Source organism: Papaver somniferum, chromosome 6 (genome assembly GCF_003573695.1).
Source record: "Papaver somniferum cultivar HN1 chromosome 6, ASM357369v1, whole genome shotgun sequence".
In the NCBI taxonomy this organism is placed as follows: domain Eukaryota; kingdom Viridiplantae; phylum Streptophyta; class Magnoliopsida; order Ranunculales; family Papaveraceae; genus Papaver; species Papaver somniferum.
In genome coordinates, this window is record NC_039363.1 from 82,343,507 (window position 1) to 82,370,525 (window position 27,019).

The 27,019-nt window shown below is 34.9% G+C and overlaps 1 protein-coding gene and 1 long non-coding RNA gene across 5 annotated transcripts; one reads left to right on the top strand and one right to left on the bottom strand.

The window, feature by feature from the left end:
- The first annotated feature begins 296 nt into the window (after positions 1-296).
- LOC113288174 lies at positions 297-4,259 on the top strand. 3 transcript variants are annotated; one of them, XR_003330509.1, is made up of 5 exons: positions 297-2,115; positions 2,216-2,550; positions 2,671-2,883; positions 3,169-3,359; positions 4,176-4,259. It is a non-coding gene; the product is annotated as an uncharacterized LOC113288174 (long non-coding RNA). The 3 variants fall into 3 exon arrangements; XR_003330508.1 differs by lacking the exon at positions 4,176-4,259 and having other exon boundaries at positions 297-575; positions 1,042-2,115; positions 3,169-3,672; XR_003330507.1 differs by lacking the exon at positions 4,176-4,259 and having other exon boundaries at positions 3,169-3,672.
- Positions 4,260-21,658: 17,399 nt separating this feature from the next.
- On the bottom strand, positions 21,659-26,172 carry LOC113288175 (protein ACTIVITY OF BC1 COMPLEX KINASE 7, chloroplastic-like). 2 transcript variants are annotated; one of them, XM_026537132.1, is made up of 18 exons: positions 25,988-26,172; positions 25,139-25,792; positions 24,895-25,038; positions 24,602-24,727; positions 24,405-24,492; positions 24,219-24,312; positions 24,042-24,135; positions 23,887-23,941; positions 23,709-23,800; positions 23,447-23,617; positions 23,291-23,347; positions 23,097-23,180; positions 22,884-22,968; positions 22,709-22,770; positions 22,536-22,610; positions 22,319-22,423; positions 22,084-22,225; positions 21,659-21,976 (listed from the first exon to the last, which is right to left on the bottom strand). In XM_026537132.1, exons 2-18 carry the CDS (start codon positions 25,775-25,777, stop codon positions 21,903-21,905), a joined length of 2,187 nt encoding a protein of 728 aa, XP_026392917.1. In that variant the 5' UTR covers positions 25,778-25,792; positions 25,988-26,172; the 3' UTR covers positions 21,659-21,902. The 2 variants fall into 2 exon arrangements, with proteins under 2 accessions (XP_026392917.1, XP_026392916.1); XM_026537131.1 differs by having other exon boundaries at positions 25,139-25,798.
- Positions 26,173-27,019: the final 847 nt, after the last annotated feature.

The window sequence follows — 27,019 nt, forward strand, 5'->3', positions numbered from 1 at the left end:
CATTTTTTTAAGGTTTAGACTCGTTTCTCATCAACCTACACTACACCATTTTAAGGGATTAGCAACAACATAATGGCGTTGCTAATTTTCTTTTGCTAATTTCCGCTGCTAAGTTTTCGCAACGGTAAGACATTGCTAAATTTGCAACCGCAAAACCTAGGTTGCGGGTACCAACCGTTGTGTGGTCAAGCATGCGAAGAGCGCGTGTGGTCGGGAACACTAGAACTAGTCTTTACGCCCAATTCAAAAGCTGGTCATGTGTTCTGGTTTTTGTTTCCGCCCTTCAGAGTCGAGCAGTGGTCGGGCTTATCTTTCTTTTTCCATTTTTCTTCTCATTTCTCAACCACAAAATTTTTCCTCTCTTTCATTCTGGATCTGCAGCTCTGAAGAACTTCTGTTCTGCTGAAATCATTTAATCTTGTTATTTGTTTTTATATTTTCGTTTTGGGTTTATACTTCTTAATCGATTTCACCTGACCTGTAATTAATACTACAATTGGAAGCATCGATCTGAGATTTTAGGTCATTTGTTAGTTATTTTGCTTCAGCTGCTATTGGTAATCATAATAAGCCAGGTAAGTCATCTTTTTGTTGTAGTTTTGGAAGAGAATTTTTCTGAATATCATCTTAAGATCTCAAAACTCACAAATTTTAACACCTCTCTTTCGATTCGGAAATGGTGTTTTGACAAGTGACCTTGTGACAATTCTCATCAGCGTTAGTTAAAAATCATGAAGAGATTTCGAAGATTTTTTTGTTGTTGCTGTTGTTAGGGTTCCCAATTGGGTTTTCATATATCTCTCGGTATTAATTTTAAAATAAAATCGAATTTCAGATTCAACAATAGTGTAGCTAGGTTTCTGTCAAGTCCTGCTTGCATGCTTAATCAAGTGCATCTGGACTTAATTTGTTCTTATTCGTTATTATTAATGTCGATTGAGAATTGTTTTGGCTAGTTAGACATAGCAATAGTTTAATCAAGCTTCCGACCTTTGAATTATGATAACTAATCGAATTATTTTTCTTTCCATTTCGGAGAAGCCGATGTATTGGATGAGCTCAACGGTTGACAACAGTTTTGAAGACAGGGAGGTGCATATACCCTTGATGCGGCTTAGTTCGAGCACATCTTGTACCCAATCTCACTGTCTGCAATAAGGATTTTTTCAATTTACGTTGTCTAATGTAATTTGCTTGGATTAGTTATGTCTATATTAGAATGGTTTAGCAGTTTATTGTGATTTTTGCTTGATTCAAGTCGTAGCTACAGGTTAGAATTAAAGTAGATATTTGCGAAGGAGAATCAGAGTAGTACTGCTAAGTTATTAGAGCAAGTAAAAGTGAAAGATACAGAAGATGTGACACTGGAAGCAGTAACTACGTCGTTGAGAAAAGCACATTGCGGGCATTGGGCAGGAGATTATGGAGGTCTTATGTTTTTTATGCCTGGAATGGTAATTATGAAACATAATTCTATGTTCTAAATTTTTTTAGTTGTTATGGAAATTCCCTTTGTCTTTATTCAGATTTCGTTGAGATTCATGAATTACGCATCTATTAATGCCTATTTTAGTGGTCTTGTGGGACGTATTATTGCTCTACATATTACTGCAGCACTGAATGCTGTGTTGAGCATAAAAAAGAGATGTGTCCACATCTTTACAATCATCAGGTAAGTGAAACGTTTTCCGATTACCTGTTGTCTTTGTCTCTGGCTTAACTTGTTTAGAATCATCGAAGACTATTTAGTTTTCCACTGTGTTCATATCTTGTGAATTGATAAATGTGGAGTGTAGAATGAGGATGGGATTTATCCAAAATTCTGTACCACACTGAGTAGGTCTACATTAAATATAGGTATTGTTTTCTTCTTACTATTTGGTATCCTTTATTCTTCTGGTTTTATTTGTTGGACTATAGATATTGAAAGCTTTGATAACATGTGTTGAAAGTTATATAGAAACTTAAAAACACTCGATACTACTTCGAAGATATACGAGCTTAGTATCGCATTAACGTTGCTTGTATAAAGCGCTCCCAGAATTATAGTAGTATTGGTTATGAAGCAAGACTTAAGTCCCTCAAACTCTCTTCCCTTTATGCAATTTTTTAATGGTAAGAAAAATCATTCCTTTATTATAGTGTATCTCTTACTTTGTTCATGTTCACATTTCATTTGTCTCTCGATGATGGTTTTGTATATGGCTTACCGCAGGGATAGGGGTTACCTCGTAGAATGCACCAAAGTCCAATAAGCATCCTGCTGCAGACCTAACAACCGAGGCAGTCATAGAGTAAACAAAGACTACCAGCAAGCAGTAGATACTCTTTTAACAATATCCAGTAGCCAAAGACAGCATATGTTAAGTCCAGCACAACATTATTTAATGTTGGGTGATGCAGTAGCTGTAAGTTGTGGAGTGTACATCTGTTTCAATTCAAGCACTAACAACGTCTAAGAAGTTATATCCTGGACATCGGAGCGACGAGATAAAACATCACCAAAGCTGTTAAATTCATTGAAAGTATTCAACAACCAGATGGTTCATGGTTAGTGATTATTTTACGTTTAATATATAATGTGACAGAAACTAAAACTTGTCACTTTGGCATTCTCAAAAAATAAATAAAAAGAATTTGTGGCTAATATTTGGATGACTGTTGAAACAGGTCTACACGAACCTTGAGGTCAACCAATCTCACATGGTAAAGGATGAGCTGTGTTGGCTCTCATTGATGCTGGGAAGGTGTGCGTGGTGTTTTGCTGATTACTATGTCTTTTTCGTTAGTTGTGTTTTGAAACTAGAACTGCATGCTTGAGTTACTTGTGCAGTAACAAATCTCTTGACGCAACTCCACTCCGAACTCTTAAGTGGGTCAGAGGTAAATTAGATATAATTATCTTCCTCTCTCACCCTAGAACAGTAGAGCCATATAAGTTATTATGAATGGAAATGTCTGATATACGAGCTCACCAAATGGGTTCTCTGATGCAAATAAATGCAGTTGTTCGGTAGTCAAATATCTACACTGAATTTATATAGTCGCTAAGTGTCAGTAGTCAAATATCGTTTCAGCATATATATGTAATGTGCATCGCTTGAGTCGGTAGTTTCTTTTACAACATATTTTGACTCAGCAAATGCGGATTTACTTTAAATTTGACAGCATAAGGCGGTGACTGATGACAAAGACATGCATATGTTTACGAGGCTTAGAGGAATAGAAAAAAAACTTCTATTGGCAGTTGTCGGACTTGGTCACATAGACGGAATTGAACTATTATGGAAATGTGTAGAGGATGCCGATGATGATAAGTTTCTACAGGCAACATCAGAAAAGGGAGATCCACCAACAGGGTAATTTCATCTTTGGGAACACTTTGTTTCAGTTGACACAAACTAGGTCACCCATCCATTTATGAACGTCAACATACAACATTGTATGTCAGTCACAAAAATTTTGGTCTTCATGATCATCTCAGTAAGTTTGCTATGATACTTGTATACATTTGTATCTCCTACTCATACTTTAAGTTTGAGTTCACTTCAATTGAAGGATCCTTTTTTTATACTAGTGATTCTCAACAATAGAATTATGTATGTCCATTGAATGAGATTGTAGTTTGTATATCTTTGGGTATGTTGAATATGGGTACTAGGAAATGGCAGGGGGTGCATTTTGACCAGGTCAATGAAGACCTGACCTTTTTTTTTATTGTTGCAAAATATTAGCAACATTGGAAATTTGTTGCTAAATTAGATACAGAACCAGTAAATTAGAACCAGAACCAATAATATCTAGTTCTGGCTAGGGGTATTACTGTAGTTAACAACGGGTTAGCAACAACGGATTTTTTTTGCGAGTCGTTGATTTAGCAACGGCAGCGGCTGTTACGATTCTCCGTTGCTGACCGGGATTCGCAACAGAGCTTATGTCGTTACTAAAAATTGCGACACAGTGTTTAGCAACGACAAAAGCTTGTTGCCACCCCGTTTAGCAGCAGCTATAGTAGGTTGCTAATACCTTAAAATGGTGTAGTGATACCCCATTTTTACCATTTTACCAGAATCAGTTTTTACCCTACTATACTAGTGAGTATTTTCATACTATATTTTTTTCTTCTTCATATGATTAAAGTCATACTAACTTAATTATCATTCATTTGATTTCAGGAAACTTATGCTCTGTTGTAATACTTGGATCTCGAAGAAGGACAATTCATATACGATTTTTGTTACGAGCTCTTAAAATAAAATGCTAAAGGATTTAATCTCCGTTTTTATTAATGAAATTGAAATTGAAATTAATAAAGAAACATGGGCATACTTTTAGTTAGTGTGTATTTTCTAAATTTATTCTTAAAGCATCTAATATGGTAAGAAACACTCTATTTATATATATTTATGTGGGTGGGTATTAATGTTCTCATCTTTCTTAATGAATGAAAATTGGTTTATTTCTTTATTTTATTTTCTGAAGAAAATATCTTGATGTGCATTTCTTTGTCTTTACTAAATTATTCTTAAAAATTGCTTAAAATAATAAAAACCAAATTTGAATATCAACAAGTAAGATTCCTATAATTTTGTGTACAATCTATTATGTTACCATTTTTTTAATTATCGGTAAATGAAAAGAAATATACCTATAAATATGATACGTGTCTACTGGTCAAAAATGTAAGCGTTGTTGGCTAAAAAAATATCTTTGCCAAACAGAGATCATGGCTAAAAGCTAGCCGTTTATTTAGGGGTACTAGTGCATGTAAGAGTTAAACAAATAGTATAATATTCTTGAACTTGATAGGTTGGGGTTTCAGTATTATATAAGAAAGCCTCCTTCTAAAGCATAAATTACTCCAAATAATAAGTGTTTACGTTGGTTTTTTCTTCTTATTATCCATGCAACTATATAGTCTGTTAGAACATTGCTCGGTCGAACTCGCAAGCGTTGCTATCTTAAGCTTGTTGTCAAGTTTAGTTGCCAAAACTATAAGTCTTTATTTCTAGTCTACTTATAGTTATGTCTCGGACTAGGATAGAATGTGCAGTTGAGCATTAGACTTTATGGCGTTCATCGATTGAAGATGAATAACTACTAAGGGGAGCTTGTGGAACTTCATCAACAAAAGGTATATGGAGACTTGAACTCATCTATCACTCAGAAGTTTATTTCTATTCTATCTCATATTGATACAAAAGTCGTATAGATATATAGACTTTATAGTATACACATTTGATATTTCTAGCTGAGTTTAACTCGCTTACATATTTCTCGAAATACGTGTTGGTAAGATTTTGCTTTAACCAAGTTCATCTTTATTCTTGACGAAAGTCAAAAGATGATCATGTGAAAATCTCCTGGTAAAATCTTACATGATTTGTGTGAGACGGTCATTTGATGTAGACTCAGAATGTTTCGTATTGATCACTTGAAAATTGCTTTGAAGCTAATAGTTTGTGTGAGACAGTTATTCCCGTATTCCAAGAATGTTTCAATGATTAAGATGGAGTTTAGAACTATTAATATAGCACAATATGCATACTTGTATGCTAACTGTTGCAAGTTCTTCAAAGTCCGGGAACCATAATATGCATACCAGTATGAGTACTGGTTGATTAGTTGAAAGTCGGGGAACTTAGTATGCATACCCGTATGCGTATCGATGTAAAGTTCAAGTCCGGGAATTCAACTGAGTTTGGAGGCATGCATACCCGTTTACATAATGGCGAACCCGAATTATGTCCGACAACTTAGGTATGCGTACGCGTTTGCTTACTTGAGTGGGTTTGAAAAAGCGGGAGTCTAACAACCACACTCAATATTTCGCTTAGCAATCTGTATGGACAAACTCCAATATACTTTCTAGAGAATCAACTAGATAGTTAGACTCAATCAATAGAAAAGTATATCAAAGAGTTTATATCTCAATCTCTCGATTTGATCTATACTCAAGAAAATAGAAATCTGCGAGTCTTTATCAAAGAGAGATAACTTGGATGGTACCAAAGACCAAGTGTCAATCAATTTAAATCAACAACCAAAAGGTCGGATATTCTAATTGATTGAACAATGCACAACCTGTATTATTTCAATTATATAAAAAATATAATACGGAAAAAAAATAACACAGACACCAGAATTTTGTTAACGAGGAAACCGCAAATGCAGAAAAACCCCGGGACCTAGTCCAGATTGAACACACACTGTATTAAGCCGCTACAGACACTAGCCTACTCCAAACTAACTTCGGTCTGGACTGTAGTTGAACCCAACCAATCTCACACTGATCCAAGGTACAGTTATGCTCCTACGTCTCTGATCCCAGCAGGATGCTACGTACTTGATTCCCTTAGCTGATCTCACCCACAACTAAGAGTTGCTACGACCCAAAGTCGAAGACTTTAATAAACAAATCTGCATCACATAGAAAGTTCTATGATAATAGATAAATACGTCTCCCACGAATATACCTATGAGTTTTGTTCCATCTTTTGATAAATCAAGGTGAACAGGAACTAATTGATAAACCGGTCTTATATTCCCGGAGAACAGCCTAGTATTAGTATTATCAATCACCTCATAATAGTCTTAATCGACGCAGCGAAAAAACATATCGTGGAATCACAAACGATGAGACGAAGATGTTTGTGATTACTTTTTGATCTTTCCTATCGGAGATAGAAATCTCAAGCCAATTATTACAATTGTACTCGTACGATAGAAACAATAAGATCATATCACACAACTACAAGAAAAGTAGTATCGGTCTGGCTTCACAATCCCAATAAAGTCTTTAAGTCGTTAACCTGGTTTAGAAGAAGAAACCAAAGGTTAAAGGAGAATCGACTCTAGATTAGTGTAACTAGTATCACACATAATGTGTGGGGATTAGGTTTCCCAATTGCTAGAGTTCTCCCTTATATAGTCTTTCAAATCAGGGTTTGCAATCAACGTTAGCTTAGTAACAAAGCATTCAATATTCACCGTTAGATGAAAACCTGATTAGATTCAAGCTAATATTTATCAACCATTAGATCGAAAACATAGCTTGTTATACACAAATGAAATGCACATTCCTGGGCTTGTGTAACCATACCCAAACTTGTACATTAGTTGGTTCAACAATAGTTAACTAAATGGTTAGCCATATGATCACTTTCATATCAACCATGTTCTTCTTCACCATAACTAGTTCAAATGACTCAAATTAACTAGTTAGAGAGTTTTTCAATTGCAAGGAAATCTTATGTACTACACAAGACACAATTGAAGCAAAAACGATTTGATTCACTTGAATCGGTTCATGAACTATATAGCCACGGTTTGCAATTGCATTCCTTAGTTTATAAAGATAAGTTCACTAAACATCGTTTTTAGACATAACCTACTCAATTTCGCAGACTGGGTTCGCGGATTTAAGTCCCCGTGTGGAGTTCACAAACTCCAGCAGAAATTCTCGGGTTTGAGAACTTCGCCAATTCGCGGACTGGGTTCGCGGACTTAGATCACGCACTACTCCGGTTCACGTGATTAACAAAGTTCGCAAACTTCGGTTCAAGCAATAAGAACTTATACATATATGTGTTTCCACAACAATGCTTATATCCTCCAAATGGTTATATAGTCTAAACTCTCATTTCAATCATTGAAACATTCTCAGAGGACGTTATATAGTTTTTATTCACAAACCATTTCCCGTCAGAGCAATTTTCAAAGTGATTGAAACATAACATGACTTTCGTCACTAGGTAAAGATGAACTTGGCTAAAGCGAAAGCTTTACCAACATATATTTCGATAAATAAATATGCGAGGTAAACTCGACTCGAAATACCAAATGTGTATAATCTAAGTCTATATAGCAAAACGACTTTTGTCTCAAGATAGGAGATAAATAGACTTTTGAGTGATAGATAAGTTCAAGTCTCCACATACCTTTTAGTCGATGAAGATCCACCAGTTCCTTGAGTAGTCCTTCGTCTTGTATGATGATTTCCATGGAGTTCTTGAGCCCAACTGCACTTTCTATCCTAGTCCGAGACCTTAGCTATAGTAGACTAGAAATCAAGACTTATAGTTTTGATCACTAACATTGACAAACATGATTGAGATAGCAACGCACGCGAGTTCGACCGAGCAATGCTCTAACAGGGTTAAGTTTTAAAATCGGTTTGTTCATGAACTAATACATTTATATATTAAGGAATGCAATCTTTTGCAAACCGTGGCTATAGTGTTCATGAATTGTTTCAAGTGAATCAAAATCAATTTTGCTTCAATTATGTCTTGTATACTTCTACGAGAATATAAACAATTTAAAAACTCCATAACTAGTTTCATTTGAGTCATTTGAACTAGTTGTGATTAAAATGAACAAGGTTGATATGAAATTGTTCATATGGCTAACTTAGGTTACTATTGTTGAGCCAACTATGTGCACACGTTTGGGTACGGTTACTCATAACTAAATGAAGTCACATTTCATTTGTGTATAACAAACTAAGTTCGATATAACAGGTGAAAGATATTAGCTTGACTCTAATCAGGTTTTCATCTAACGGTGAATATTGAATGCTTTGTTACCAAGATAACATTGATTTCAAACCCTGATTTGAAGACTATATAAGGGGGAACTCTAGCAAATAGGAAACATAATCCCCATACCTCCTGTGTGATACTAGTTGCGACTAGAGTCGATTCTCCTTTAACCTAAGTTTTTCCTAAAACCATTATAGATTAACTACTTGAAGACTTCAATGGGATATTGAAGCCAGACCCAACTATTTTCTTTGTAGTTGCGCGTTCTGATCTTACTTTGCTCTATCGTGTTGAGTACTATCTTTTCTAAGATTCGCTCGAGATTTAATCTCCGATAGGTAAGATAAAAAGTAGTCACAAACATCTTCATCTCATCGTTTGTGATTCCACAATATCTTGTTTCGCTTCCATACGATTAAGATTATTGTGAGGTGATTGATGTTACTAGGATGTTCTTCGAGAGTATAAGTCCGGTATACCAATTGGTTCATGTTCACCTTTATTTATCAAAAGATGGAACAAAACTCATAGGTATTTCTGTGGGAGACATATTTATATATTCAATAGACTTTTCTGCGTGAGACATATTTGTTTATCAAATCTTCGACTTTGGGTCGTAGAAAATCTTAGTTGTGGGTGAGATCATCTAAGGGACTCGAGTGCACAGAATCCGGCATGGTTCAAGAGGCGTAAGGAACGCGACTGTACCTTAATCAGTGTGAGATTGGTTATGGCTCTATTACATTCCAATCCGAAGATAATTGGTAGCCATACGATTAAGATTATTGTGAGGTGATTGATGTTACTAGGATGTTCTTCGATAATATAAGTCCGATATACCAATTGGTTCATGTTCACCTTGATTTATCAAAAGATGGTACAAAACTCGTAGGTATTTATGTGGGAGACATATTTATCTATTCAATAGACTTTTTTGCGTGAGACAAATTTTTTTATCAAGTCTTCGACTTTGGGTTGTAACAAATCTTAGTTGTGGGTGATATCAGCTAATGGACTCAAGTGCACAGAATCCGACGTGGTTCAAGAGGCGTAAGGAACGCGACTGTACCTTAATCAGTGTGAGATTGGTTAGGGCTCTATTACATTCCAATCCGAAGATAATTGGTAGTAGGCTAGAGTTTGTAGCAGCTTAATACAGTGTGGTGTTCAAATTTGTACTAGGTCCCGGGGTTTTTCTGCATTTGAGGTTTCCTCGTTAACAAAATTTCTGGTGTTTGTGTTATTTCTTTTCCTCATTATATTTTCATACAATTGAAATATCACAGGTTGTGCATAGTTCAATCAATTAGATAATCCAACCTTTGGTTGTTGATATAAATTGATTGACACTTGGATATTGGTCTTTGGTACCATCCAAGTTATATTTCATATTAATACGGCTCACAAATTTCTATATGTTCGATTGCAGATTGATTTGAGAAATTGAGATATAACTCTTAAATGTATTTTCCTTGATTGAGTTTGACTGTCTAGTTGATTCTCTTGGAAATATATTGGAGTTAATCCATACAGATTTCCTAAACGAAATATTGGGTGTGGTTGTTAGATCCCGGTTTTTCATAATCGATCAAAAAATCGTTATGTACGGGTTTTTTATTTGCAACAGAAAAGTGGCAGCTTACAGTTTGGATGAGGATGAATAGATTGTTCGAGCGTACGTAACGTCTCGACCATGAAATTGAAATACCAAAAGACAAAATCTTTTCAAATGCAATATCAAAACAAAAGAATGATGAAGATGAAATATCGAAAGAAAATAAGGATGATCATCGTGAGGAGATATGAAAAGAAAATAATGGTATTAAAGACAAATCTCTAGACGACATTCAAGATGGAAGCAGTTGCGCCACGTCATATATGTATACCACATGTGCCAAGATTAGTATTTGTTGGAACTCAAGATGCATATAGGTTATCACAAATATTTGCATCAAAAAAAAGAAAATTAGCTAGGATCATCACTAATCTGCTTCCAAAAAAAATGGTCATCACCAGTCCTCATCAATGTAGTCTGAATCACTTTATTCACTTGATCCAGGCGAACCTTTGCTAATTCCATGAGAAGCCAATTTCACCGTACTAGCAGACGGAAAATCTTCACAACTTACGTCCGTCGAACTCTCATCTTCAAGATCAGGCGGTGTAACCATTGGTAGCTTCGAAAGATCCCTCTTCCCCGTGAAATGCCTAATTTCCCTTCTTTCTTGCTTGTGATCTCATGTTCCTCCTCGTCATAATCCGAGTTGCACGAGTCGGTACTAGTAGTAATTGGAGATTCCATTTCTTCTTCATACCTTTTCTTAGCGCAGTATTCTTTATGCTTTAACTTGTTGGCCAAACATTGGTTCTTAAATTGATCAAGCAACCTCTGTCTCCTTTTTCTTGGCATTCTTTCTTTGGATTGGATGTTTTTTGCTCGACGGATCTAACCACCTCCATCTGATTCTTTCTTCCCCTGGATTAATAATCTTTCTCTTTTTTGACATTGGCGGATTGTTGTACTTAATTCTGCAACTCTTTTTTCTTTCCTACTTGTTGTTACTAATAAAGTAATTCTTGGTTTATAACGTTTATAACTGTCGACGGTCTTTTTATATAGGGATCCATGCATATATTGAAAAGGTATGATTAATTCTTGCAGTTGTATGCATCCTTTGTCCGAAGACTCAACCAATAAATGCATTGGTTAACGAAATAAGGCGTGCCTCTTCATTTTTCTTGTGAAAGAGGTGTCTCTTCGTTAATAATTATTACCAATATTTCTCTCATAATAATTTATTTCCCCCCACAAATTTAATATTTAAAAAATCTTTATCTTTTTGGTCTTCAATCTATCTGATTTTGAGACCCTAGTTCAAGCGCATTATATTTTCCAAATCAATATTGATTCATAGATTATCTTCGATTTATGTAATAATGGATCATTGTGCCACTTGTTTCCATTATATTCATATGAAAACAGGGATGTCCGTCAACATATTAATTATCTAGCTAGCTGGAGTATAAAAGGATAATTACATACATCAACATGATATTATGTGCACAGGTTTTCCAGTAAAATTGATCTATCCTTTCTCTCTTATATTTCAAAGTTATCTCACTGCATGCGAGCATTCAAGATATGATTTGATTTGAAGACGCATTTCGTTTACATATAATTAAGTCTCCAAAGTCATGCATAACTCTAAAACAGAAGATAATATTAAACTGCAAAAATGTAAATTTATTCTGGTCCATGGATTGTCTTCGATTTACGTAATTAGTGAATCCCTGCACCACTTGTTGCCATGCATATGTAAGTAGGATTTCCTTGCTACGGTACCGAGTAGGTAACTAGTGGTGTATTGATTGTAGTTGGAAGGGCCTAATATCTCGAGTGTATAACCACTGATTTGATTTCTTGCTTGGGATGTTGGTGTTGCTCAGGTCCTTACCTTACTATTCCGTATGTGTTGTTGACATACACATCTTGGCTAATATACATACCGACTAATATATGTTTGTGGTTTCAAAATCAGCAGTGCGTCTGTATTCATCGCGTCAAAGGTATTTCGATTGTGGTCAATTAAGTGTGGTTTGAAATACCTTGTGTCCATAGTAACATTGTGGTGACCAAGGATTTGTGGCTTGATGTACATCACGTCCATGGTACTCATGTGGTTGCAAAACCAAACATGGTTTCATATACATCGTGTCCATGGTACTATGATGGTGTCCAGAAAAGTGTGGGTTACACTACATCGCGACCAAGGTGTTTTTGGGGTGGCCATAAAATGTGGCTTTATGTACATTGCATCGATGGTATTTTTGTGGTTGCAAAATCAAATGTGGGTTCATTTACATCGCGTCTAGCTTACTTTTGTAGTTCCAAAAATAATATGGGTTCACGTATATTCCGTCTTGCATATTTCTGTACTTGCTATGTCGCCATGGGAAAGAAATTGCGTGACCAAATATTTTTCTAGTTTCGAAAAATTAGTGTATAAAAATTCTCCGTGACTAAATTTCGTATATGTTGGATACCTATGTTTCCTTAAGCTTGGCCGACCACTTTTTTGTGTAGTCGGATGATATTGGTCTGCTATTTAAGGTTTTCTTGTAGTAGATATTTTGTTTTTATTATGTTTAAATAGTTATCGCCGGACGACCAATCAAAAAGGTATGTCGTGTGGATTTCTTAGGCTCTTTAATGAAACCAAAAAAGTTTTTTTTATGAATCAATTAAAATGGTTTAGTAGATAGAGCAAACAAGCAATCCCTCACTTGTTACAAAATTCGTTCTTTGCACGTAACTAGATGTTATAAGACTTTGGATTTAGGGGGAATGTTAAATTTTGGTGCAAATATGATTAGAAATAAGTGTTTAAATAAATTAAGCTAATTTCGTTATTTCGCAATCATCTAGCTAACTAAGTCAGGGAGTCTCATATATAGTAACTAAGTCTGCAGAATCTACACTTTCTACCCATTTAGTGACGAGATTCTACTTTCTTCGGATCATGTCTAATCATAAGCACAATATTTTTTTTGTCTGGACTTAAACTACCTGCACTTGCGATAAGTTCGTACTTCATGTTTTCTTTTATTCTACCCGATTTCACGACAAGTTATTGGTACCTCATATTTTCTTCATGTCACATGTGTGCATGTTTTTAGTTGTGTGCATCTGCTTCTATAATCATTTGATATTTGCCACCTTATCTTTTGTGGGATTGTACAAGACTACCCGGAAGCCCATTTGCAGTTCTAATACCTTACGGGTCATGGGTCTCCAAGTATATGTGTAGTTTTGTGAATAATTAGCACAATCTAATTTCACTTCAAACTTGTGTTATTTCTTATTTATTTTACACTTAATCATCTATTAAAATATTAATAAAACATTTGCAAAATATATTCATATTAAAATTATTAGAGCATCGCTCGGTCAAATTCACAAGTTTTAGTGTGCTAAGCTTGCTGTCAATTTTAGTTGATTGAAACTATATCTTGATTTATTGTCTACTAAAGACAATCTCGGACTAAGAATAAAGCATGATAGTTGAGTATCAGAATTCAACAATCAACCTTGAATACGGAAGACTGAAGAACAACGGAGACATCTGTGAGAACTTCATCAACAAAAGTATGTGAAGAGTGATATAATATTTACTCATATTTTTTTACCATTCCGTTTACTAAGATAATGTCGCATGACTTTAGTAAGAAGATGGATATTGTGAAGAAGAAATTTCTAGTTCAAGTTTTTTTTTCATTTTTTGATAAGAAGACAAGAATTATAATTATAAAGAAGAATACTTAAAAATACATACTACTAAAGGTAGAACTCAGAAGAAGCTAAAAAAACAACATCCCAATTAGATACAGTACTAGTGAAATTGACATGAATCTTGTTACTACTAGCTGCAGACCAAGATAAGATCAAATACTTAGCTTCAGTGCTAAGACCATTGTCCGTTTTGAAGCTATAATTCTCTTTAAAAGTTCGATTATTCCTCTCGGACTAAAGGACCCAAGAGACTGCTGCTGCTGGAATAAGATTCCATATATATATATATTTTCTGACAGTTTCCGGAAAGCTATCCTTCTAACAATTATCTAGAGCAAGCATAGAATTAGAAAGGACCAGGCCTATTTAGACGGAAAAAGCGTTACCCACACTCTGAGTCTGTATGCAACCTTGCAACGAAGAAGCAAATGATCAGTTGTCTCATTAGCTCAACATAAAGGACACAACTATCCTCAATAGTAATACCTTTTTTAGAAGAAGATGAACATTTTTCCGCATTTTATTGTTTATTTTTATAATAAAAATATTATAGGTAATATGTTAAACAACTTAGATAGTTTTTAAGCTCAAGCTGTATAAAGCCTACAAGACTTGCTCTAGCGAATTCGTGTCATGAAATACAGATTAAAAGTCTTGGTCTTGTTGCAACTCGACTCGTATATAGTTCGGGTACATGTTAGGTTGTTCTTGGATGGATATTGATTTTTGAGATCGCCCAAGGAACTTGATTTTTTGTTGATCTGTATTTAACAATTGTAACAAGTTTGTGCATACATATTCCAAAAGAAAATTTTGGTGGTGTACTTGGTACCCCTCCTTTTTGAAAAATAAATTAATAAGATTAAGATTTTAAAATAAAATAAAAAAACTGATTGACTTATAAAGAACCTATGGTTACTCTGATCCAACAAGTATCCCGATATTTTATTGCTTTCGATCCCGATATCCGACCAGAAACTATCTCGTTTTTATTTATTTATAAAAACCAACACGTTGATATCCCTAATTTAAATCAGCTGAGTTATTAGTCGATCTCTTAGTTTGTTTTGAAGTTCCTAGTTCTCATTAGATGTCTCGCAATCATTTGTGAAGGTGGCTACAAAATAAGAATTGTTTAGCTAGGTAATGTTTGTCTCATGAAGTGGCAGTATTCACTAACAGGTTGTTTGTTTTTTCTGGCTCAACTTATTATCAGGATCTAACTTATATGGACATGACTCATTATATCTGACTCAAAAATTATTGAATAGTAGAGTTATAGAAAAAAAAAATTTATATATATTTTTTGATTGAAAATAGTACTTTATTTAGATTAAGAAAAGCGTTACATGATTGTATCCTTTTCCGGATTTCTTAATAAGAATTCTGGTGGATAATCATAACATAAAGAAATATTGTTTGTTCTTGACTTTTTCGCTAGAGTATCAGCTGCCTGATTAGCTTCTCTCTTAACATAACAACACGTCCAACTAGAAAAGGGTCTGAGGATATAAATGCAATCTTGAACCACACTATTTGTGGTCCAATTTATTGAACCAACAACACCATTAATATCATTTACTACATTAAGGATGTCTCATTTCCTTTAGCCCATGTCAGTGCCTCTAGAACTGCAACAGCCTCCGCCTGCTCTTCATCTATGGCTTTGCTGATCCTTCCCTTGGCTTCAATGAAGGCACCTGTGGCATCACGGATGATTAGACCAAAACCCATTGGTTGTTCAACAGAAGTGAAAGATGCATCAAAGTTTAGTTTTAAAAAGGACTCTGCCGATGGTTGCCACTTGACAGGTTCTTGTTCTACACCATCCCTTGTTACCGATAAAATAGCATTTTCACAATCATTAACGAATTCTTTAACAGTATGAATGGAATTGGTTGGATTAAGATGTATTTTGTCAAATACAATTGCACATCTATGTTTCCAAATCCACCAAAGAACACAGCAAATATGCCTTATTCTTACCTGCATTGCATTGTCCCAAAAATTATTAGCATTGAATAAGTCAGATAGCCAGGCAGTAAGATTAGTATTTGCACTTATACCTACTAAATAGTGATCAAGAGAAAACCATAACCTTTGGGATATAAGACAATCCAATAACAAATGCTGACACGTTTCATCATTAGATTTACACAGGGGACAGTGAGGATCAATGTTATCAACTACTTTATGAAGTTTATCTCGAGTTGCAACATAATTATGCAAAATTCTCCAGATAAAGTGAAGAAATTTAAGAGGCAAATGAACTTTCCATAGTTTATTCCAAGGAAATAAAGGGATACCTGAATTTTGAATATTATGAATATATTGAGATTCATGCAATAAAATATTGTAAGCATATTTGACAGTAAAACTACCATTTCTAGTGCCTAACCATCTGATTTGATCTATGCCTTGCATGGGTAATTTAATCTTCAAAATCTGTTCCACAATATCATTAGTGAACAAAGCTCTTAACATGTTAATATCCCAATTTCTAGTGTCAATATCTATAAGTTGAGAAACTTTAGAAACTAAACTAGAATACATAGTACTGGGAACATGCGTTGCTAAACTAGGAACCCACACATCCTTCCAGATATTGATATCCTTATCATCTGCTACTTCCCAACAAGAATGTTTTTTTAACTATTTCTAATCCCTCACAGATTCCCCTCCAAATCCAAGAGCCATTAGTACTCATAGAATCAGACAATGGATTGAAGTCAGGAAAGTATTTATGTGCCATAATTTTAACCCACAAGGCATCCTGTTCATTGACTAATCTCCAGGCAAGCTTAGTAAGAAGAGCCCTGTTAAATTCACAAGTTTTCCTAGTGTTCAAACCACCTAAATATTTAGGGCTAGCCACAACATCCCAGGATTTAAGAAACCATTTTCTATCATTATTGTATTTGTTCCAGAAAAATATTCTTTGAATACCATCTATTTTATCAGTGATTTTTTTAGGCATTGGAAACACTGCCATCTGATGAGTGGCTATGGAACCTAAAACAGTTTGGGAAAGAACAGTTATACCTGGTTGATTAAAGTGCTTAGATTTCCACATGGATAATCTACTATCAAACTTAGATAACATACCTGAGAAGGATTGACTCTTATCATGCTGCAGCAAAGGAGGAACTCCTAGATACTTATCTTGCAGAGCCATGTTCTTAATGTTTAGGATCTGGGAAATAGTCTTCTTTTCATGATTGTCTGTTTTTTTTGCTAAAAGCCATTGAAGATTTGTCAAAATTAATAGCTTGGCCAGAGGCCTTACTAAAGTTATTTAGAATATTGTTCAGAAATGTCTTACCTCTTTGGAATTGGCTTTCATAGAAACTAGGCAGTCATCTGCAAAAAAGAGGTGAGTAATTGCAGGAGTAGAAGGAGTCACTTTTATACCTTTGATATGATTTTTAATTTCAGCATCTAAAAGATTTTTAGAAAGAACATCCATACACAATATAAAAAGGTATGGAGACAGAGGATCTCCCTGTCTCAGTCCTCTGGTAGACCAATATTGTTCACCTGGGACACCATTAAGAAAGACTGAAGAGGAAGCAGTGGAGACACATTGGTTAATTAAATGGCACCAATCATCACAGAATCCTAAAGTTTTAAGACAATCATATAAGAAATTCCATTTTATCCTATCAAATTCTTTTGACATGTCTAGTTTCAAAGCCATTAAACCTTTTTTGGATTTGTGTTTTTTCATAGTATCAACCAATTCATGAGCAATAATGATGTTATCAGTCATGAGTCTTCCTTGAACGAATGCAGCTTGGTAAGGAGTAATAATCTTATCTAGCAAAGTTTTCAACCTATTTTCTAATAATTTAGAAATTATTTTATAAGATGTATTACACAAACTAATAGGTCTGAACTCACTAGCAGTATTAGGACAATCAACCTTAGGGACCAAGGAGATAAAGTTATGGTTATTTTCTTTAAGGAGATATTTACCCTGAAAAAAACCAATGACCATTTTCACAGTATCTTCACCTACAATGTCCCACATATTTTGATAGAAACCTGGTGGAAACCCATCATGACCTGGAGAAGTCCAGGGTTTCATATCAAATACTACCTTTTTTAATTTCCTCACTAGTAGGAAGTCTCATAAGACAAGCATTATCAGCCTTCGTAACACAAGTACTCACACAATCAAAGATATTGTTGATATGACTAGGATTACTAGTTCTATTAATAGTAGAAAAATGATTTATTAGATGGTTAGCTATATCATTCTTATTAGTTAACCAGATCCCAGAATTATCCCTAAGAGACTCAATATTAGTTTTTTTTCCTCCTAAAATTGGCTCTAGAATGAAAATAATTAGTATTTTTATCATCAAATTTGATTAAGTCATCTTTACCTCTTTGATTCCAGTAATCATGTTCCACCTGTTGCCAATAATTCAGTTGCTTATTAAGGTCTGCTAGTCTTGGGTTACTAGTATAAGCTATTCCCTGAAAATACAAAGTTTCTATTTGGGCTTTGATATCCTTTAAGTTATATTGGATATTCCCAAAACTATTAAGATTCCAGTCCCTAAGAGAAAATCTTACTTGTTTAAGAGAACTTTTGTGTTTGAAGGCAGCAAAACCATTATTTAGAGATTTCCAGTTTTCAGCAACAACAGATTTACAAGATGAATCTCTAAGCCAGCATTTGTTAAATCTATTAGGTCTCTTAACAGAACTTGAGTTTCTGGAACTAGTGAGGACAATTGGACTATGGTCACTAGCTATGGGAGCAAGATGATAAACATGAGAATCAGGGAAGAGACTAAACCAAGCTTCATCTCCTAGAAATCTGTCTAACCTCTCTTGGATTAAATCAGGCCCATGTCTCCTATTTGTCCAGGTGAAAATATTTTCTGAAAAAATCATATCGTGGACACCTAAGGCATTAACAAAGTCTCTAGCAGTATCCAAAGAAGATTGAGAATGAGGATTCCCACCAATTTTTTCTCTATTGCTCAAAATGAAGTTCATGTCTCCTAGAAGGATCCAAGGAAGAGAGGTTGATAATATGAATTGCATAATAAAATCCCATTGAACAACTCTATTTCCATTAGCTAAGGCACCATACATACAAGAAAAAGCAACTTTAGTTCTACCATAAAACTGAAACAAACAGTTTATCATATTTAATTGGAACTAATAATCTCTAGACCTAGACCATCTTTCCACAGAAGACAAAGTCCACCGGATAGACCAATGGAATCAACAACAAAGAAATTTGGGTACTTTAGAGGTTTGATAAAATATGACATCTTTTTGAAACAAGTTTTTGTTTCAGCTAAAAAAATGACATCAGGATCATTAATGTTCACTAAGTCTCTTAAGTGGTTTATAGTGTATTTATTCCAAAGCCTTGCACGTTCCAGGAAATAAATTTGGTATACAAAATCAAATCAAATACTAGTTTATCACATGGCAAGTGAAAAGGCTTAACAATGCAAGAAATAACACCTAAAGTAAGACCAAAACCAAATAGCAACAGTAAATCTCTAGATACAGAAAGACCTAAATTCAGGTATATAGTAAAAGACCTAAAAAAGAAATTGGGGAAAAAATTAGGGTTATGGAAAAAACTTGATAATTGGAAGATCCCCCCTGATGATTTTGTGCAACCAAACCTCCATTCTGAAAATCTGTGTAATCCATTGTTCTCAAACCTTCATCATTGTGTTGATATTCCATGTTTAGATCCATCATAGATCTATTTTCATCAGATGTCGTATTCTTGCTCATAGTTTCATCACTCTAGAAAATTGGATTGGTATGTGTGGTACTATTAGATTAATGGATGATTTCAGATAAAGGATTTTCCTCATCTCTAACTCTCTTGTTCTTCCTTGAATCTCCATCTCCATTATCATCTATTTCTGAGTGTGTATTAGACATGATTGTACATGACCCCGCTATAGAGTTCACGAGACTAGCTGCTTCTGTGTCTAGGATATATGCACCCAAAAATCGTCTTCCCTCTTCTATTTGACTATATTCAGCAAGTTCTGGCTCAGTCATCGCTTCAACCATATGTTCTTGCTGTAAACGCTTGCAGTTTTCTTCAACATGCTCTACTACCCAGCATTTAGTACATATTTTGTATAGTTGCATATCAAAGTGGTAAATTACCCAGACTTTTCACCATTAGGAGCTTCCAGCCAACCACCTCTTCTTAATGTTTCTTTCAGATTGACTTCAATGTATACCGTATTGGTAAAACATGGTCAACAGTCAGTTTATATCTTGTAGGAGTCTTTCATTTAAGATTATCTGCTTAAGATTTCGAAGCTTTACACACCATACTTGACTAATAAATTTATAGTCTTCTAATGGCATATTAGAGTCATATTTTTGAAGACTCAGAAGAAATCCTAGCATTGACCATGGAGCATTGGCAACCACACTATCATAAGTTGTCTTTCTCTCGAATATGAAAACGAAGAGATTAGTTCCCTTAGAGATAATCTCAAAACGGCGATAACACTTCCATATCATATTAACTTCCTCCTTGACCTTTTCATGATTTTGAGCATCTTTAGAAATAAGTTTACCAAGTAAACTATACATCCATTCATCTGCTGCATCTTTCACCACCTTTGCTGAGGTGATAGCTCTACGGATTCTTCTTGAAGGACCCACACCAATATCAGCTGCTTGCATACTCTGAGATAACCCCTCCATATTATTGTTTGCAATTTTTCTCTGAGAGTAATATGTTTTCCTAGACCTAATATGTTGATGAATATAAGGTTTGGGGGAAATAGGGTTTTGAGTAAATGTAGGATATCTTATTGGGTTATAGAAGGACGGGGAATAAACAGAATATTTTTGTTCCTTAAGATATTGACCTAGACAACTGTCTTGCTTGATTAGAGGGATTAAAGGCTTGACTATTTTTTGGATATCACAAGGGGGGAAATAATTCTAATTATGGTAACTGAAACTAAACTGACTGTTGACCATCTTTTTGAATATACCAACCCATGGAAAACGATAGAGTTGATGATGATTAATCTTGATGAACAGAGAAGCATACAATGATGAAAACTTTGATGTTGAAACCAAAAACTACTTTTTTGTAACACAGTGATGAATAGGAACAATACGACTATCGGAGAGCAAGCACTACTGCGATAAACGAGAGATAGAATCAATGAAGATTTCACCACTACTAGTGTTCACGACTGAAGATTACACAAAATCAACCAGGAGATCTGCCAAAAAAGTTAACACCCCATTAGCAAATAAATCAACAAAGATATTTTGAAAAACTTTCAGGGAAATAGAAAGTACTAAAAGAAAAACTCAGATTCCTTCTACAAGTTAATCTAAGATAAAAAAAACAAGCAGCATTAAACTTAAAACAGATTTACTGATAATTAAATCGAAAAGACAACATCAAATGGTTCTAAGTAACGGTGTAACTAGACTCCTCCGGACATCTTATTAATTGGCCTCTGTACATGAAAAAGATGATATTGACATTAGAACGAAAAAGATTATAGAAAACTATTGAATACTGTCTGATATGTGCTCAAATAATTTCGAGTCAGATGTATGAGTTGAGTCAGACCTCGAGTCAAACATCACAAAAATAAAAAAAACAAATGATCTGACATCAAAGACCGAATAAGATTCAGATCACGAATCAAGCTCAAACGAATAAGCGTCTATCTTACATACCTTACCATTTATCAGTAACTAGTTGTAAGTTATAGAAATTAAAATTCAGATCAATGATAATGTGGATTTTTATTTGTTAATTTATTTTTTACGATCCATAAACTCCAACAAGTTTGTGACTAGAACAGTATATTCCATTATATTATCATTGCCATCATACAATTACAACTGTTGTATCGATTCTTTTACAATGTGTAACACTTTGTATATTATGAGGAGATTATACGATGAAATACTCGTCTCCTTCTTTTCCAAGTACAAATTTTTAACCTATAAGCAAAAAACTGCAATCTACAAAATGAGAATAAATTTCTTTTCAAATTCTTGTAATTAATTTAATACGGAGTATAACATTTCTATATAGACTTCTCAAATTTTTCAATCTTCTTCACCCTTTGCATAGACCTTAATAACAATATGAAAAAAATACCTGCAATATAATGTTAGGGACATATCATTAAACAGAACGTCCATATAGATTCGAACGAACTTAAAGAAGCATTTCTCGATCATTAACGAAATGAATGGACGACTTACTTGCACCAACGAAAGACCCATTTGCAATCATGTTATTTCCCTGGCTGCTAAAAGATACTCCAATGTTTAGTAATGAGCCTCCGATAACTGTGTACATTGTAGCCATTTGAAGTATCGTTGCCTTTCGAGCTGACCTTTCCGACTGGTTTATTGGGAAAATTTCTTTAGCATATGCTTAAAAGAATTTTTTCTAAAAGGTAAAGGGGTCTCGAAAACTAGATAGATTTTAAATTACCTCAAGTACCCTGACTCTGAGTTTTAATTCCCCTGATTCAAGCTCTTTCACGAACTCCTCTATGCGTTGAACTCGGGATGGCATGGAAATGGTGGAGGTTCTGGCCTGCAAATTTTAACATAATCCAGATTTTACAAATGGCAAACTAAAAATAATGAAAACTAAGCTGATGCCGGATATATTTTGATAACAGAACTAACACAAGACAAACAATTACTTCATTAGCCTGTCTTCTTATACCCTCCACGAGTTGGGCTCCACCTTGTTGCTTCTGTCTTACATCTAGGAGTTCCTGGAAATTTTATTTGAATTCTAGAGATTAGCTCATATATATGGATTATGGAAGAAACCAAATAATATACTAGTAGTATTGAAGTAAGAAATACATACTTGTGCATAAGGGGAAGCAATTTTCACAAATGAAAAGTCTGGATCTAGTATATATCCTATACCTGTAAGAAAGAAGAGTTACCATCAGGGTAAATCCAAACAACGCATTGTAGCCAGAAAGGTGAAGCCAAGTTAAGCATTCTTATTCCTTATCTACAGAAGTTAGGGGGTGAACCTTCCAAGGTTGAAAATGCCCGAATGACAAAGGTAAAAGTAGATGGGAAGCGGAATGGCTGATCTGTTGCTATTGCAAATAAGTCCTATGAAAACATAAAAATACCCAATATTACAATCAGGACAGTTAAGTCGATTTCACATATGAATATGCTCTGAAAGTACCTCCATAATGAAGTCAGTATACATGTATAATATCCAAATTATAACATACCTCACCAATTGCAGCTAAAGTCTGCTGCTGGTCAGGACTTTGGCTTAGTAAATTATCCAAAAAGAACTGCACAGATCTCTTAACCTAGACATGATAACAAAACTTTGCAAAATTTATCAAAGATTCCTATTAATCAAAAACAACCAAATTATTACTACATTAAGGTCTTAAACGGAAACAGTGGGCATACACACCGATGACAAGTCTCCAGTGGGCTGGAGTGCTTCGAGCTCTATTAAACATTTTATAACCTGAAATGCACAGTTCATAGAGTTGTCTTAATCTGAAGAAGTTTGAAATTTTAAATTCCATAACTTACAACCGTAGGTAAGCTTAAGAAAGGTGCAAACCTTTTTTGCATCCTTCTCATAAACTGCATAGAAGAGTTCAAGCAATCTCTCTCGAGTGAAAGTTTTTATCTCTCCCATCATACCAAAATCATAGTAGATGAGGGTTTCATCCACGTCAATGGCAAGATTCCCAGGATGAGGATCAGCATGAAAGAAGCCAGTTCTCAGTATCTAAGAAAATCAGCGCCAAAGAACTTTAGTGTCAATGGATGAGAATATGTGACTCATTTGAGTGATATGAAAGGCCCGAAAGCTTCTTCACCTGAATCAAGTATGCTTCAATAGAACGTGAAGAGATGCGAGAACGATCAAACCCTCGAGCATCTACCATGTCCAAGTTATTTATCTTAACACCTGCAGTATAGAAACCAAATTTAAACAATCAAGTAAGTATCAATAATACTTATACGACCAAGCATGTGTATGGTTCAGATGGAAACCTGGAACATATTCCAATGTTAACACCTTTGTCGCAGTATAGTCCCAAAACACCAGCTATAAGAAAACCAAAATGCAGCTTGTTAGAATAAAAGTTCTGTGCATATTTAACGGAACTATATATGGTGTGTGTGGTTGTCTTGAGCAAGAAACATACAGGTACTCGAACCCACTTTATGTTTCGGAAATCACGACGGAATCTATCAGCATTTTTCGCTTCATTTATATAATCAACTTCCTGATACAGAATCCTGAAAACATTACAAAATGTTGGAATTAGTGATAGATATATCATGCTAAGTTAAAATGAATAAGTGGATGCTCGTAGTCTTACGTAGCACATTCTTCATATATACCCATCCAGTCCCTTTTAGGACCTCCCAGAGTTTCACTTCTTTGAAAATATTCAGCAATTAGCTTTAGATTTCCTGTAAGAAAAGCAGAATTCAATAGGAAACCCAGAAAAGGACTAAACATACATAGAAAAACTCAACTAAGCTGTATGAGTATATGTGCTTACGTAAGTCAATATCAAAGAGTTTCTTAAGACCAGGTCTTTGAACTTTCACAACCACTTTCTCTCCGTTATGCAGAATAGCTCGGTGTACCTAAAACCAAAAGAACTTATCAGCAAAGTCATTAGCAAAACTATACCGGTTTTTCTCATTACCAACGGAAACAGAAGCTTGTCAAACAGCCATGGGATAAAAGTGTGACCTGACCAAGACTAGCCGCAGCTATAGGTCGATCTTCAAATTCCTTAAACAGAACATCAACTGGAGCTCCCAATTCATTCTCTATGAATGCTCTAGCTTTCTTAGCTGAAAATGCTGGGACTCTATCCTGAATATCACGTTCAATAAGAAACAGATGTTACCCTAGCTAGTCCAAATTAGTTCATGAAGTAAACTGACACATTATTCTTAAGCTCTTGATTTTGAGTTTATTTTGAAGTAATCAATATAGCATTATTAGAGGAGGTGTATATTAAGATTCAACATAGCAAATACCTGCAGCTTGGCAAGCTCGTCCACAAACTCACGCGGGAACAAGTCAGACCGTGTTGAGGACAACTGTCCAAGTTTGATAAATGTTGGCCCAAGCTGTAATACACATTCTCTTAACCATGAAGCCGTACCCCGTCTTCTGTTTTTCTGGATGGAACATAGCCAGATTGACCCAAATAAACACACACTTACTAAAAAGCTTGTAAGTGAGACCTAATAGAAGCTAGAATTGGTACCATTAACTAACCTGCTTATCTTCAGTGAAACCTCCAAGATATGACCATTTGGCGTTGTCGAGGAGTATACGTACACGTAAAGAAAGAACGAAAGACCACACATCTACACTCCTTTGAAAAGAGTTGTAATTTTCATTAGCCCAACTAAAAGTTTCATCTGAAGGCAGTACTTTTAGTTCCTCATTAAATGAAACATCATTGCTAAACCCAACAGTTTTCTGAGTATTAACTAGATTAAGTGAAGTACTTCTATTAACTGTACTTGTTCCATTAACAACCTTCTGTGAACCATTAACTGATCTCATGTTTCTCATTGCTTCCCTGGTGGGTACCATTTTAGTAGCACGCCCATTACCAGTTACACCTCCGTTGATTGTATTCTTACTTCTGGTTACTTCAGCCGCTGAAACCATTCTATTAGCTTGCCCATTTACACCTAACCTCTTGGATAAGTCGGCTTGTTGCGCATTTACTCGAAATGTAAATCTTCTATTAACTATTGAAACATCACTTAAGAAATTCTCAGATTTTGGTAATTTTTGTACAGAAATTGAACTAGAGAAACTAAGACTATCTACTACTGCTCTTCCTTGTTCTGGTTGCTCGTTATTTCGGCAATAACAGCCATGCGAAGCCAATATTGCCGTCATTGCAGAGGGAATAACCTGTTTCTATACATACAAGAAAGAATTAGACTAGACTCTTGTTTATAGTCTCAACTGGTGTAATTTATCAATTTTCATCCACAGAAAATAAATTAGAGAGCAATATGATAATGAAACTAATGGAGTTAGCTTACTCAAACTTGTAATTGAAAAAAAAATTCAATTTGAAATGGATGATAAGAATCAAACACTTACAGAATATTGGAATTAAGAATCTTTGGATTTTCACGGAAACCACCACAGTGATGAAAACAGAGTGTTGTTGTTTTTCTACGGATTCATTGACAAATTTATTAATAAAATTTGATTATTTTGATGTTGAAAACTCAACCTCAAACTCTCACAACTGAAAAGGGAGAGAGGAGAAATAAGGGAATTCTAAAGAGTATGTCAGTTTTTTTAAATTATTAAGAGAGGAAAAAAAAGAAACTTATTGGAGCCACTAAAAAACGAGGCTGCTGTAGATGCTTCACAGTGATCGGCCACTAACGACCAATAACAAGCAGACATCTGTGAGTTGAACAGTTGACTTCATCAGTCGTATGAGTGTAATCTTGTTTATGTACGTGTCCTGGCGATATCAGTCGGTCATATTGGTTTATATATTTGTGCATTACATTTGAGTATAACTCTGAGGAACAGGTCCGATTCGCGTGTGGTGTTGGTTGAACAAATTTCCTGTTAAACGACAGAAAAACCTTGAGCGGGTGCGTCTTGCACACCTTGAGCTAAATAGACGGGTACTGTTTTAATACGTGTACTTCCAACAACCAATTATTTTATCCCAGTGATTGTCGATTCCTTTGTCGTCGTCGCGGCCTTTTCACCACTGTCGTAATCTTAGACGGTGTTACGCTACATTGTTGTTTTTCGTCGTCTTACAGTTAGGTTTTGCGTGAGAGTATATCAGTTTCTGATTGCCATTTTCAATTTAGTTTTTGATTTTCATACCCAAATTGATCTAACTGACGATTATCGTGTAACGAAAATAGACACCAGTCATATCATGGTGAGAACTAAGCTCGTTTCTGATTTTCATACCCAATTTGATCTAACTGACAATTATCGTGTAACGAAAATAGACACCAGTCGTATCATGGTGAGAATTAAGCTTAAATGTAGTTGCTCATAAATTCAATCATACAGACACAAATCTAAAGACAATTACAGGATATAGAGAAGACTTCTGCAGTACAGTTCAATAACTGAAGTGGTGAAGGATAACAG

Excerpts from the sequence above, each read along its gene's own strand:
- LOC113288175 (XM_026537132.1), bottom strand. The coding sequence starts at position 25,777 with ATGACGGCAATATTGGCTTCGCATGGCTGTTATTGCCGAAATAACGAG. Across the intron at positions 23,801-23,886 it reads AACATTGGAATATGTTCCAG|GTGTTAAGATAAATAACTTG; the intron begins GTTTCCATCTGA and ends TCTATACTGCAG. Across the intron at positions 22,424-22,535 it reads TAAGAAGACAGGCTAATGAA|GCCAGAACCTCCACCATTTC; the intron begins GTAATTGTTTGT and ends TAAAATTTGCAG.